At 39.6% G+C, this 13,781-nt stretch overlaps 1 protein-coding gene across 5 annotated transcripts in view; it reads left to right on the top strand.

Annotated features, from left to right (window-relative positions):
* The first annotated feature begins 2,060 nt into the window (after positions 1-2,060).
* NMD3 (NMD3 ribosome export adaptor) overlaps positions 2,061-13,781 on the top strand; it is a 66,631-nt gene continuing 54,910 nt past the window's right edge. For 3 of the 5 annotated variants that reach the window (XM_054247329.2, XM_054247330.2, XM_017965710.4), the window contains exons 1-5: positions 2,061-2,150; positions 2,710-2,765; positions 6,176-6,310; positions 8,749-8,845; positions 13,221-13,301. In XM_054247329.2, the coding sequence (XP_054103304.1) occupies positions 2,722-2,765; positions 6,176-6,310; positions 8,749-8,845; positions 13,221-13,301 (357 nt within the window). In that variant the 5' untranslated portion in view covers positions 2,061-2,150; positions 2,710-2,721. Of the gene's footprint in view, positions 2,355-2,709; positions 2,766-6,175; positions 6,311-8,748; positions 8,846-13,220; positions 13,302-13,781 lie in introns of all 5 variants that reach the window. The other 2 variants (XM_054247331.2, XM_078353904.1) reach the window with 2 other exon arrangements.

Raw genomic sequence — 13,781 nt, 5'->3', positions numbered from 1 at the left:
AGCAAACTGACACAGGAACAGAAAATGAAATACCGCATATTCTCACTTATAGGCGGGTGATGAAAAATGAGAACACATGGACACAGGGAGGGGAGTACTAAACACTGGGGTCTACTGGGGGGAAAAGGGGAGGGCCAGCGGGGGGCGGGGGGAGCTGGGGAGGGATAGCCTGGGGAGAAATGCCAAATGTGGGTGAAGGGGAGAAAGGAAGCAAAACACACTGCCATGTGTGTACCTATGCAACTGTCTTGCATGTTCTGCACATGTACCCCAAAACCTAAAATTCAATAAAAAATTAAAAAAAAGAAAAAACAGGGAGAAAAACACTGTCTTTTCAGAGTTGTTGTGGGTTTTAAATGAATAATCAATTTACCAACATATATTGAGAGTCTGTTTTGTGTCAGCTACTGTGCTACATACAGGAAATACCAAGAAGAACAAGACCTAAATTGCTCTCCAGGGTTTTGAAACTACAGGTCATGCAGAGTAGAAAATTTATGATCCTATTCAAAGCACTATTAGAGAGGCATATACCTCCTATAAAGGTGTTAACATAGGACCATACATAGAGAAGGAGCATGTAACTCCTCTGGCCCTTAGGGACTGAGGGAGTCAGAAGAAGAGAGGATGTGCGCTGGACAGAATAATGGCTCTGCAAAGATGTCCTATTCCTTGAAATCTGTGAATATATTACCTAACATGGCAAATGAACTTTACAGATATTAAATTTCTTGAGATGGGAAGATTATTCTGGGTTATCTGGTTGGGCTCAATGAAATCACAAGTGTTCTTTCAAGAGGGAGGCAGGAGGGTAAGAGAAGGAGACCTGATTGCAAAATGATGTGGGACCACAAGCCAAGGAATGCAGGCAGCCTCTAGACGCTGGAAAGGACCCGGGAATGGTTTTTCTCCTAGAGCCTCCAGAGTCAGTCCTCCTCATCTATTTAGACCTGTGACCTCCAGAACCAGAAGAGAACAAATTTGTGTTTTTAAAGCCAACTAAATCTTTGGTAATTTGTTACAGCAGCACTAGGAAATTAATTCAGGCTTAATCTTTAGCCCAGAGTCCCAGAAGAAGCAAAGGAAGACTATTTTCTATGAGGACCTACCAGTTAGTCCGCATGGCTTGGGAATGCGTGTGCTTTGGAATAGGACAGGATATGTGGAGATCAGATCCTGAAAGGTGTTTCCATGTAAAGAAATTGGAAGTAATGCTGAAGTTAATCAGACACTACTGAAGGATTAAAAGCAGGGGAGTGTGACAAAATCAGAGTTGCATTTCAGAAGGATGGACTGGAGTCTGCAAGTAGGGAGAACAGATAAGAGGCTACTCAAGTATTCTGGGCAAGAAACGACGAGAGGCTTTCTCTGACCCTCTAAGAAATGCCCTTGCTTATTCCTTGAAATTTGGGATGAGGGGATTTACAAAAAAAAAAAGGTTGTACTCTTCAAATATTTGAAAGGCTGTCATGAAACAGAAAGATTAGACATGGTCTGTGCTGCTCCAGGGTTGAGGGAATAAATCAGTCATAAGGAGATATTAAGTGCACTATCAGGAAGCACATTAATAAATTGTCTAAAAATTGCATTAACTTCTTCACAGATAATTATGCCTTACATTTCATTCTTTCAATAAATAATCATTCCAGCAGTTAGAATGAGGCAGGCGTCAGGCCTGTATATGATGGTGAACCAAACAGACAAAGGCGCCGCCCGGGAAAAAAAGTTTCTTTGCGTCAGGTACTGTTTACAGATAATTTTTATATAAAATAATCATTTAACCAAGAAGCAAGGTCACAGTCGGGATGGCTGAAAAGAGACTAATATTTGGGCGAGGGTGGTTTGGAATGAACCCTGGTGTGGGAAAATTGAGACGAAAACTCAGAAGCAGTCACTGATAGCCCAAGAACCCATGGGACTTCTGTCCGCCCGCTTGCCCAGCCGCCCCGCCGCTCACCTCACCCTTTGGCCCGCGGGTGCCGCCCCTTTCCCGCCCCTTTTACGCATTACTCCGGCCGCGGGATTTTGAGCATTTTCTCTCGCGAGATCTGCACGGTGGCGTAGACTGCCGTGGAGGCAGCTGAAGGGACGGTTGGGGTCTATTTTGTCGCGGGTTTTTAGCAAATCCAGGGCTCGTCTGGAGGTGTGAAGTAGGTTCCGGGGCTCGAGACCTGGGCTGCCTGAGCGGGCCCCTGAGTGGGGGGGGGGAGGGCTCACCGGGCTCGAACCGGTTCGGTCCGCGTGCGCGCCGCGAGCCCCAAACCCGTGCGGTCGGGCCCTGGGTTTGGGGGTCGGCATGGGTGGTCTGCGGGCGCCTGGACGGCTTCCGGGGACTCCTGCGGCGTGGGTCTGAGGTGCGGCTGTCCGGTGCAGGCCCTGGGCGGGTGGAGAGCGGGAGGGCCCGGGCCTCCGCAGCTCCGAGCTGACCTCGCCCTGGGTCCTCCAGGGTTGGCACCCAGGTGAGATTGAGGTCAGCGTCAGAGCTAGGTGTCCCCAGAGTCTTGCACGTGGGAAGCTCAGGAAATCCTCTGGTCCTCATCTTAAAGTTCTTTTTTGCGAAGTTACCCAGTGGAATTGGTTTTCCTTCTTTCCTGGTTTTTCGAAGTTCTGTGAATATATTAATTATTCAGAGAGGCAGAAGGAATACGTAAAAAGAGACCGAAGTGATTTAAATCCCACCATTCTCATTTTTTTCTTTTTAAACTTAAGGCATACAGAGCGATGGAGTATATGACAGAATCCACCAACCGCAGCCCTGGACACATGTGAGTGCGGCACTTCTTCCTTCCGCCTTGAATGTGAAAATCTTCAGTGAGCTTGGGAAACTTACTGTGGGGAAAGCTTGAGGGTGGGTGGGGAGGAGCTTCTATTGTCAAAAATGGGAAAAATATGTCTCATTTCTGTAGAAAATCGAATTAGTTTCTGGTTATAAAGCTTGTTCTAGGAAATATACCCTCTAAAAGGGTTAAAATATCCACCATGCATCCTTTCAGAAGAGCACTGTCCAATATATAGCCATATGTGGCTCTTTAAATTTACTGTTTACTGTTTTTTTATTGGAGATTACAGTGTAGTAATTTTTAATTTTAAACATCTTAAAACGTAATTATCAATTTTTAATTTCTTTTCTTTTCTTTTTGATAGAGTCTCACTTTGTTGCCCAGGCTGGAGTGCAGTGGTGTGATCTCACTGCACCCTCAGCCTCCCGAGTTCAAGCAATTCAGCCTCACGAGTAGTTGGGACTACAGGTGCACACCACCACGCCCAGCAAATTTTTGTATTTTTAGTAGAGATGGGGTTTCACATAATGGCCAGGATAGTCTCCATCTCTTGACCTCGTGCTCCGCTCCTGTCGGCCTCCCAGAGTGCTGGGATTACAGGCGCGAGCCACCGCGTCCGGCTTTAATTTCTTTCTTTTTTTTCAGATGGAGTCATTTTTTTTTTTTTTTTTTTTTTTTTTTTTTTGAGGTAGAGTTTTGCTCTGTCACCCAGGCTGGAGTGTAGTGGTGTGATCTTGGCTCACTTCAACCTCCGCCTCCCGGGTTCACGTGATTCTCCTGCCTCAGCCTCCTGAGTAGCTGAGATTACAGGCGTATGCCACCACACCCGGCTCATTTTTGTATTTTTACATGTTGGTCAGGTTGGTCTCGAACTCCTGACCTCAAGTGATCCACCCGCCTCGGCCTCCCAAAGTGCTGGGATTACAGGCGTGAGCCACCGTGCCTGGGGTCATTTCTTGTATTTATGTTCAAATTTGCTCTGCTTTGCTTGCTTGCTTTTCTCTCTCTCTGTTTCTTTCTTTCTCTTTCTTTCTTCTCTCTCTCTTTTCTGATGAGTAGTTAGGTTTAATGATACAGTTTTCTTCACAGAGATGACTACGGAGACTTTTAAACAGTAATCCTGGAATCGTTCAGCACAGACCAATTAGCTAAATCTAAAATAAACTGGCTTCTTACCACAACTACCCTGTAAACATTGCAGTCCTCTGTCTAGAATGACCTTAATCTCATGGGAAAACAGTAATTATGGAGAAACTAGCTTTGTGGCCAAAAGTAAAAACCAAAGGAAAAATAGGAGTTCAGTGGCTAGTTAGTGAAAACAGGAAACGTGGCCCCCTTTTGTGTGATGCTTTACTTGCCCTTCAGTTAGCTCAGTGGGTTTGAATAAGCCATCGGAAACTTAAATGTCTTTGGAGCTCAGCATAGTGCTGATCTTCCTTGTTCTGTCAGTAGCTTTTAATAGACACTTGTCTGAGGGTCAAAGCCCTTCACAGAACCCTTTCTTGGAATGGGTTCAGTTTGACCATTAACTTCTTCAAAATGATGTACACCCTTTCATAGAACCAGCACTCTGGAAGAGCCTGGTTGGCTCTGTCAAGAACTACTTGCTTTCCAGATGGTACTGCTGGCTCCATTCTGTCAGCATAAACCCTAAGCAGTTTAAGTTGGAAATTTCCTAAATTAATTTAAATGGAATAAAATTAAATTAAATACTTGGTTGCTTGTTTGTACTAGCCATATTGCCACATGTGGCTAGTGGCTACCATTAGACATGGAAATTATCAAACTTTTCTTTTGGACAGTGTGTTCCTCCATTAGTGGCTCTCAAACTTTTTCTGCCCCCAGTACATTTAGAATTATGATAGTTTTGTTATTTATACCGAGTCTCTAGATGTTGATATACTTCGTATCATGTTAAAAAAAAATTCTGCTCTGCATAAATGTTTATATTTTAGCAGTCCTTACACTTTTTAAAAAATTGCCTTTGGAGTATATTGCTGTCTAATTCTGTTAGAAATGATTTAGATATTAGTTTCTATTGGTGTAGTCCAGAGATATACTTGAAGAAATGTTTATTAGAGATAGACAACTGAAGTCCTAATCTAGTGATACTATTCTGTTCACCTAAGTTGTGGTCCTCTGTATGCCCTGAATAAATAAATTTTTAAAGGCTTAGTATTTAGAGATGAGGTGGTTGAATTAAAAAGACAAACTGATCTCACGTATTTTTGATACAGGATTTTCTTTTTGTTTTTTGCCATTGACACACTGTTACCTTGTTTATTGATTCTTTCTTGGTTTTCCAATTTTCAACAAGGAATAATGAATAACAGTGCTTCTCAAATTTTTCCCAAGTTTGCTATTACACTTGCAGTTGGGAAGTTTATCTGTTTATATGTAAAAGTTAACGTGAATGTTTGTGTCTGCATAGAAAATATTTGGAACGATATATACAAATTGTTAATAAATGTTACCTTCATGGATAGTCTTGATTGGATGTGGTCAAGAGCCCTTTAAAATTTTTTATTGTATTTAAGTTTTTAACGTTAAAATTAGTGTAAGATTTGCATTCTTCATCAAGGTACCTACATTTGTTTTAATGTGACAATATAGTTTCATTTGCTTTTAATAAAAAAGACTTGTTTAGACCCATATTGTCTATTTAAATGTAAATTTAAATTGAAAAAAATAAAAAATTGAGTTTCTCAGCTGTACTAGTCACTTTTCGTGGCCCATTTGCCATATGTGGCTAGTGGCTACCTTGTACAGACCACAGTAGAACATTTCTATCATGGCATGAAGTTCTGTTGGACAGTACTGACTCTCTAGAACCTTTAGGACATTGGCCTTATATTGAGGATTTTTAGAATTGTAGCCATTTTTGGTATTTTCCCCCCTGTATTACAAGATTATTCTTTATATACTGCATCTTTGAAGATTGCTTTCTTTTCTTTTTATTTGTTTTGAGACATTGTCTTGCTCTGTCACCCAGGCTGGAGTGCAGTTGTGTGATCTGGCTCAGTGCAACTTCCGCCTCCTGGGTTCAAACAATTCTTGTGCCTCAGCCTCCCAAGTAGCTGGGATTACAGGCATGCACCACCGTGCCCAGCTAATTTTTGTATTTTTAGTAGAGATGGGTTTTCACCATGTTGAACAGGCTGGTCTTGAACTTTTTATCTCAGGTGATCCACCTGCCAGGGCCTCCCAAAGTGTTGGAATTACAAGCGTGAGCCGCTGTGCCTGGCCCAGGTTGCTTTGTTTCTGTCATTTTTTAAAAAAGGGCAAAGATAATGTGGCCTAACTTGAAGCCTTTTGTTTGTTTGGCATCTAAAAAAAAGTTTAACTAGTGTATTTTAAAAACCTAATTGGAAAGATTTGTCTTTTATTTTTTAAAGCTTGTGCTGTGAGTGTGGTGTCCCAATAAGTCCAAATCCTGCCAATATTTGTGTGGCCTGTTTGCGAAGTAAAGTGGACATCAGCCAAGGTATTCCAAAACAAGTCTCGATTTCGTTCTGCAAACAATGTCAAAGGTATAGTGTGGTACAATTTTGCTCTTCTTAAAGTTGGAATTTACATTTAGAGAGCCACTGAGATATGCTAAGATTACACAAAGGTGCATAGAATAAAGTACATGCAATTAAGGTTTAGTTTTTGTGTTGGTGTCACCAAAGATTTTAGAATTTGTAATTTTATAGTGTACTTCTCTAGTGTTTCCTGCTAATCTGTTAAAGATAGTGTAAAGGTATTTAAATCTGTTCTTCTCCTATTAAAGGATCTAATAGATTTGATGTATATAGTTAATAGATAGGAGTTGATGTTTGTACGGGTGAGAGCAGATTATTAAGGACATGTTATTATAAGGTTTCTTTTTCTTTAGTTATTAGGAGCTATGTATGATAATAAGCACCTTATGTTTGGAGTAATTTAGTAATATGTTTTAAGAACTCTTTTAACGTTCACATGTAATTAAAATAACTGTTGATGGAAAATAAGCTCAGTAAATTCTATCTTAAATGGTCTGAATTAAAGATTGGATTGGAAGGCAGAAGACTTCTTCTGAAAGTTAATGTTTCATTCCTCTTTATTTTCCTTAATTGTTGGTATAAACAACTTATATCTATTAAGCCATTGAGTAACACAGAACTGCCTAATGAGTATAAAATTGTATGCCTGTGATTTCCAAAATGGGTTAAGATTACGTTTTGAGTATGTGTCTTTAGAGGGGTGGTTCATGGACTCCTTGAGAATTTGAAAACTGTATCTCTCCTGTAAAATATTTACATATATATGTGTATAAACACATGAAACTTTTTTTATTGTTTCAGGGAGTTTACAGAAGCTTAGCAAGTGTGACTTAATCTTTTAAATACTTGCTATTAAAAGCCTGGTGGAGTTAGTTAGACAAGTACTAGATAAAGAACTAAACAGACTTAGTTTGTCTTGGCTTTCTTACAAACTAGCTTTTTGAAACTCTTGGCCATTTATCATCTCAGGGCCTCAATTTCCTCATCAGAATTAATGGTTTTATTAGGTGATATTTCTAACTCTTAAAGTGTACTTTTAGGCCAGGCACAGTGCCTCATGCCTGTAATCCCAGCACTTGGGGAGGCTGAGGCAGGTGGATCACTTGAGGTCAGGAGTTTGGGACCACACTGGTCAACATGGTAAAACCGTGTCTCTACTAAAAATACAAAACTTAGCTGAGTGTGGTGGGGCGTGCCTATAATCCTAGCTACTCTGGAGGCTGAAGTAGGCAAATCACTTGAACCCCAGAGGCAGAGGTTGTAGTGAGCTGAGATTATACCACTGCACTCCAACCTGGGGGACAGAGCAAGACTCCATCTCAAAAAAAAAGTACCAGTAAATAAATAGATAAGTTGTTATAAACAGAGGGGGACCTGTGTAATGTTTCTGATTGAACCTTGAAAAGTAAAAATGAAAAATTTGTTATTTAACGAGTATGGCTAAAAGGCATTCACATAACACATTTGGCAGTATTTTATATTTAACAAACATTTATTGAGCACCTGCTATAAGATGTGTCAGGCACTGTACTAAGTCCTGGGTAGGCTGGACTAAAAACCTTAAAGCACATGTGCAAGAGATTTAAGTTTTGTTTTAGTCAGGTTTTACCTAAGATTTTTTTTTTTTTTTTTGAGACAGAGTTTCGCTCTTGTTACCCAGGCTGGAGTGCAATGGCGCAATCTTGGCTCACCACAACCTCCGCCTCCTGGGTTCAGGCAATTCTCCTGCCTCAGCCTCCTGAGTGGCTGGAATTACAGGCACACGCCACCATGCCCAGCTAATTTTTTGTATTTTTAGTAGAGAAGGGGTTTCACCATGTTTTATCAGGATGGTCTCGATCTCTTGACCTCGTGATCCACCCACCTCGGCCTCCCAAAGTGCTGGGATTACAGGCGTGAGCCACCACGCCCGGCCCTTACCTAAGATTTTAAACGTCATTTTACAATTTAAAATTTGAAAGGGACTTGAAATAAGATGAGTAGACTGAATTATTGATGATTCCTAGTGTTGTGAGGTACTAATTTATCTTTTTATTGTGAGAAATAAGCAGTTTTCAGGCAGTTTAGAAGTACATAATAAACCATTTTAGTGCCATGATGAGATGATTTTCACCTGTTGTTCAGAGCATAGCTTTAAGGGACTCTTGGACACTTAGCCAGCCTCACTGGAATTGTAGTGGTGATTTGGTGATTGAAGTAATAAGATCACTTTAGTAGGTTATTTCAGATTGATGTTTTCAGTCAGAATTTTACCTTTTTAATTGAAGCTACTAGTCCAGTTGAAAGTTCTGGAACCATTAAAATATATTTGAGTTAAGTGCTTTATATCAACCTTGGGTTTCATTATGCCTGGTTAATAATTTGGGTTATATCTGTATATTCAGATGGAAATTTCTGTGTTTCCTGAGAGATGTTGAATTTCAGTATATTACCTTTTCTTTCAGGTATTTTCAGCCACCAGGAACTTGGATACAGTGTGCTTTAGAATCCAGGGAACTTCTTGCTTTGTGTTTGAATAAAATCAAGGCCCCTCTGAGTAAGGTAAGTTAAACAGCTACAATCAGAATTTATAGATATGTTTTCATTAAAGCTCTCATTTTCAGAAAATTCTTGTGAGTAGATTTTTCAGAAGTAACTATTAAATATTAGTATTGTTACCAGTAGACCCCACTACAAACACTTTTTAAAGTTACATGTATTCTTTTTATGAAAAGTGAAAATAGAGGGTGAGAAGGGCAGAGTAGTGAGATGATAAGACCACTAGGATTCCTCTGGCTATGTTTTTTTAGAATGGATGTAAGGGAGGTAAACGTGTAAATAATTGTAATAATCATGAGAAATGATGTTTTTAGATCAGCAGTGGAGGTAGTAAGAAGTGGACAGATTTGGATCTATTTTTAAGGTAGTAACATTTACTGATGTAGCTGGATGTGTGTGTAAGAGAAGAGTTAAGGATGCCTTCCACTGTTTATGATCTGAGCAGCCAGGTCACTAGGTGGGGAGATTGGAGCTCATCTGTAACTGATATTTCGATGTCTACCAGATGCTTAAGTAGAAATACTGAGTAGGCAGGTTGATAAATAAGCAGGTGAGTGGTCCGGTCTAGAGATAATGAATTTGGGATATAGATAATATTTAAGGTCATGAATTGGATTAGGTTACTTCAGGAGTTTACGTAGAGAAGGAAAGAAACTGGAGGACTGAATCCTGGAGTAATTCCTTTAGTGGGTAATGAGGAAGGAATAATTGGGTAATGAGGAGGAATCAGCAAAAGAGATTAAAAGGAGCTGCTAGGGAGGCAGAGGAAAATATTAGGTGAATGTGGTGTCCTGGGAGGAAAGGTAAGTGTTTTAAGAAGAAAGGAATGAGTAGCTATGTGATTCGCAGTTGATGGGTCAAGTAATGATTTCCGCAGCTTTAGCATTGTGGACGAACTTACTAACATGGACACTTTCTGTTTAGTGGTGATGGTAAACATATGATTTAAGTAGAAATGAAAATGGGAGAAGGAATTGGAGGTAGCAAGGATAGACAGTTCTTTTAAGATTTGGTATAAAGGAAAACAAAGAAATGGGGCAGTGGTTGAAGGGGAAATTTGGGAAGGGACACATGTCTTATTTTATTTTTTGGAGACAATGTCTTTACTCATGCTGGAGTGCAGTGGTGCTGTCATGGCTCACTGCAGCCTCAAACTCCTGGGCTCAGATGATCCTTCTGCCTCAGCCTCCCAAGTATTTGGTACTATATTGTGCACCACCAAGCCTGGCTGCTTTAAAATTTTTTTATTTTTTATTTTTAGTAGAGAGATGAGATCTTTGTCCTTTTTTTTTTTTTTTTTTGGCCTTGTAGAACAGATACCTCACTATGTTGCCCAGACTGGTCTTGAACACCTGAGCTCAAGCAATCCTCCTGTCTCAGTCTCCCAAAGTGTTGGGATTACAAGCATGAGCCACTGTGCTTGACCAGGACACATTTCTTAAGATGGGATATATAATTGTATTTGTCAGTTTTCTGGGAGTGTTAGAGTACGGAGGGAAATTTTTGTAAAATTATAGGGAGACTGAATAATTGACTGGAGGATGGCCCCAAGAAGTAGAAAATAGATGAGATGTAGTACATAGTGGAAGAATACCTTATTTGTTCATTCATTAATTCAGCAAGTATTCAGCACTTACTCTTCGCCAAGTCCCATTTTGGGAGGCTGTAATATTTCATGGAACAAAATAAAGATCTTTGCTGTCTAGTGGGACATTCTAGAGGTTGATCTTGATAGGAGTATGGACAGTTCATCTGTAGTAATAGGAGGGAAGGTGTTGAGTGGGAGCTTCTGGGAATTCTCTGGTTCCTTTTTTTTAATGAAGAAAACAGAAGCATGGGCATTAGCTGTGTGAGAAGAGCTATTAGACAGATGTTTGAGGAGAGAGTGGAAGATATAAAATGGTCCTCTATGACAGTTGGAGAGAGAATGCACCTGAACAATGTTGGGCAGTGCTGAGGGTTACTGTTACAAATTTAGACTAGTTAGTGTGGTATACATCTATTTCTCTAGTTCCATCAGCTACAGATAAGGCATAGAGCAGATAGACACTGGATTTAATCTGGCTTATAATTTAGCCTAGTGACTAAGGTGAAATAAGGGAGGGAACAAGGAAATTGAGTGTGTACACGAGATAAGTTCTGATTATTGATTTTGAAGCTAGAGAGGAAGAATAAGGAATGAAGTTGGTAGGATGAATGGATTGTCCATTACATTAACTTGAAAGATTTTTGGTGCCCAAGAACTAGAGGAAATAAGCTGGAAAGATAGGAGGTGGTAGTCAGGGAGTAGGATGTTTGGAATTTGAGATTTTGAAGTGTTTGCAGTTATTGGTAATTAAAGGATATGAGTGACTGAGATAGGAAGGTGGACAATATTTTGGGAGAAGAATAACTCAAAGAATGGAGAGAGAGGTCAGGGTATTGTGGGGATCATCTTGTGTGGATATTGAAATCACTAGGTATTAGTATTATTGGAAAGTGTGATGGTGAGCCAGAAGCTAAATCTTATGAGAAGTGAAAACAGGTGATACAAAGATGAATAGATTACTGTAACAAAGAGAGTAGTGGATGGTGCAGTCTAATGACTTTAGATTCAGAGCTGGGTATATTTGAGGAGGAGGCAAGGAGAATGGTCTGTAATTAGCAATGAAGAGCAAGGAGGATACCTGTGTGGTGGCTGGTTCCGTGATGGGAAGAAAAGTGGAGAAATATCAGTCATCACTTCATATAGCTTCAGGGGAGAGAGTTAATCAGGAAGTCTAGAAATTGAAGGGAATGTTCAGCAAAGTTGAGGATTTAGGAGGTTTCATTGTTAGTGAATGTTGAGCTCCAGAGGACACAGTAGAAGGGTTTTAGGATTCAGGGAAGAGTGTTAAATGGGGACAGAAGAGGGAATATGCATCATCATATGGAAATTGGAGTATGGGAGATGAGGAGTGACTGAGGTGTCTGGGACTGTGGTAAAGAAGGAAAGGGACTAATAAGGTTAATTAGTCATGGTTGTCTTGAGGATACATAATATAGTGAGTTTGTTTTGGGGAATGCCAAGCAGGATGTCAAGGAGACTCTCCATTCCTGTAGGTGGGGATTGGAGCTTGAGGGGAAGATCAGTTTTATTCAGTGCCCTTGAGGCTTTTTTATGTTTTGACCACTGCAGATGGAGATTGAAGGAATAGGAATCTGCCTGTCACCCTCTGTACCTAGCATCGCTTGTTAACTACTAGGCTTTGCTTTAGGAAGGCCAGTTGTATGAGGGTTTTACTCTGGTTTGTTGCATCTTTGTTTCTACGCTACAAGTGGCTAGTCTACCTTTCACCAGACAGTACTTGATAAAAGTGTATCTGTTACATCTCAAATCTGTTAACTACAGCCCAGATTTTTTTCCACAGATCTTCAGACCAATTGAATCTTAATGTTCACTGAACAGTTCCTCTTGGGCATCTCACAGATACTGTCTTAAACTTAAATGTCTGAAATCAAACGTAACATCTTTTTCTTATTATATCCTTTGTTTATTTGTGTCACAAAATTGTACTACCTAGTTGTCTAAGCAGATACTGGAGCATCATTCTAGAGTCTGTTTTCTTCTTCTTTCCCATATTCAGTTACCATTAAATCTTTCAGATTTTTTTCTATATCACTGGACTGTACAGATAAATCTTATGAATTTTTATCTCCTAAATAGCCCTTGAATCTGCTTTTGTTATTTCCAGTGCCTCTCAGTGCAGATCATCTACAGCCCCTGCCCAAATTATTTCAGCAGCCTCCATTCTTGTTCTCCCACTCACCCCATAACCCGTCTCCCCAAACACCCATTCTGGCCATTCTTAAGTTATATATTCAGATTTTCACATATAGCAAACTGGTTTTGGCCTATGCAGATGCTGCAGATTTAGTAGTAAGTTATGATTATGGATTTAGTATTCAGTTTATGAAATTTCTGTAATGCATATTGATTCTTAAAAAAAAAAGTCACAGACTTAATATAGAGAGAATAATCCAAGTGGAAACTTTTGTTCATGAGATTACTAATAGATAATGAGATCACCAGGTCTTCGCTTTCTTCCAAAAAATATAATTTCCTTTTAAAGGACAGTACTTTTTTTTTAAGGGAAAAGAATGTTTTTCCTATACAAATACTTTATTTTTTTGCTTAAATTATGTCATTTGCGTTAATATAGTCATTGGATTGTCCTTTGATTTGCTGCTATTGTTGCATAACTGATGATTAATCTTTTTTTATGGTGATGGTGTGTAGTCATGCTGATCATAGATTCCTTAAGCATCGTATGAAATCCATTTATTAATGATTTGTTCTTTTGCCTTTTTTTTTCTCCTCAGGTGAGAACTTAATGTTTCTTTTTGTGTTTTATTGAAGGTACGGCTTGTCGATGCAGGCTTTGTTTGGACTGAGCCTCATTCTAAGAGACTTAAAGTTAAACTGACTATTCAGAAAGAGGTAAGCAGTACATAATTTTCTCAGCATGGTTAAAATGCAGGTAGTGAAAATGAGGACCTAGTGATAAGTTACTTTATAGCTTGAACAGCTTAAAAGGAAAAGAGTACACTCAATTTTAGCTGTTTGTTTCCTTTTGAGCTTTTGTAAAAATAATTAGGTCACTAGTAAGAGTAGTTGCTTATGATTAGCAGACTTACTGATCTTTTCCAGAGTTATTTTTATTAGGAAAATGACTGAAGTAAAAACATGGTCTAAGGTCCTGATTCTCAGACTTGGCTAATCATTGTAATGACTCGTCATAACTGAAGCAAAAATACTCTGCATTTGAGGCCTGGGAATCTAGGTGTAGGTTGAGTATCCCTTATCTAAAATGCTTGGGACCAGAAGTGTTTCAGATTTTGGATTTTGGAATATTTGTATTATACTCACTGGTTGAGCATCCCTAATTCAAATACAAAATATTCCAGTGAACATTTCCTT

The sequence above is a fragment of the Callithrix jacchus genome, chromosome 17 (assembly GCF_049354715.1).
Source record: "Callithrix jacchus isolate 240 chromosome 17, calJac240_pri, whole genome shotgun sequence".
Classification (NCBI taxonomy): domain Eukaryota; kingdom Metazoa; phylum Chordata; class Mammalia; order Primates; family Cebidae; genus Callithrix; species Callithrix jacchus.
The sequence above is the reverse complement of the archived record's forward strand: the minus strand, read 5'-3'. Positions and strand labels throughout refer to the sequence as shown.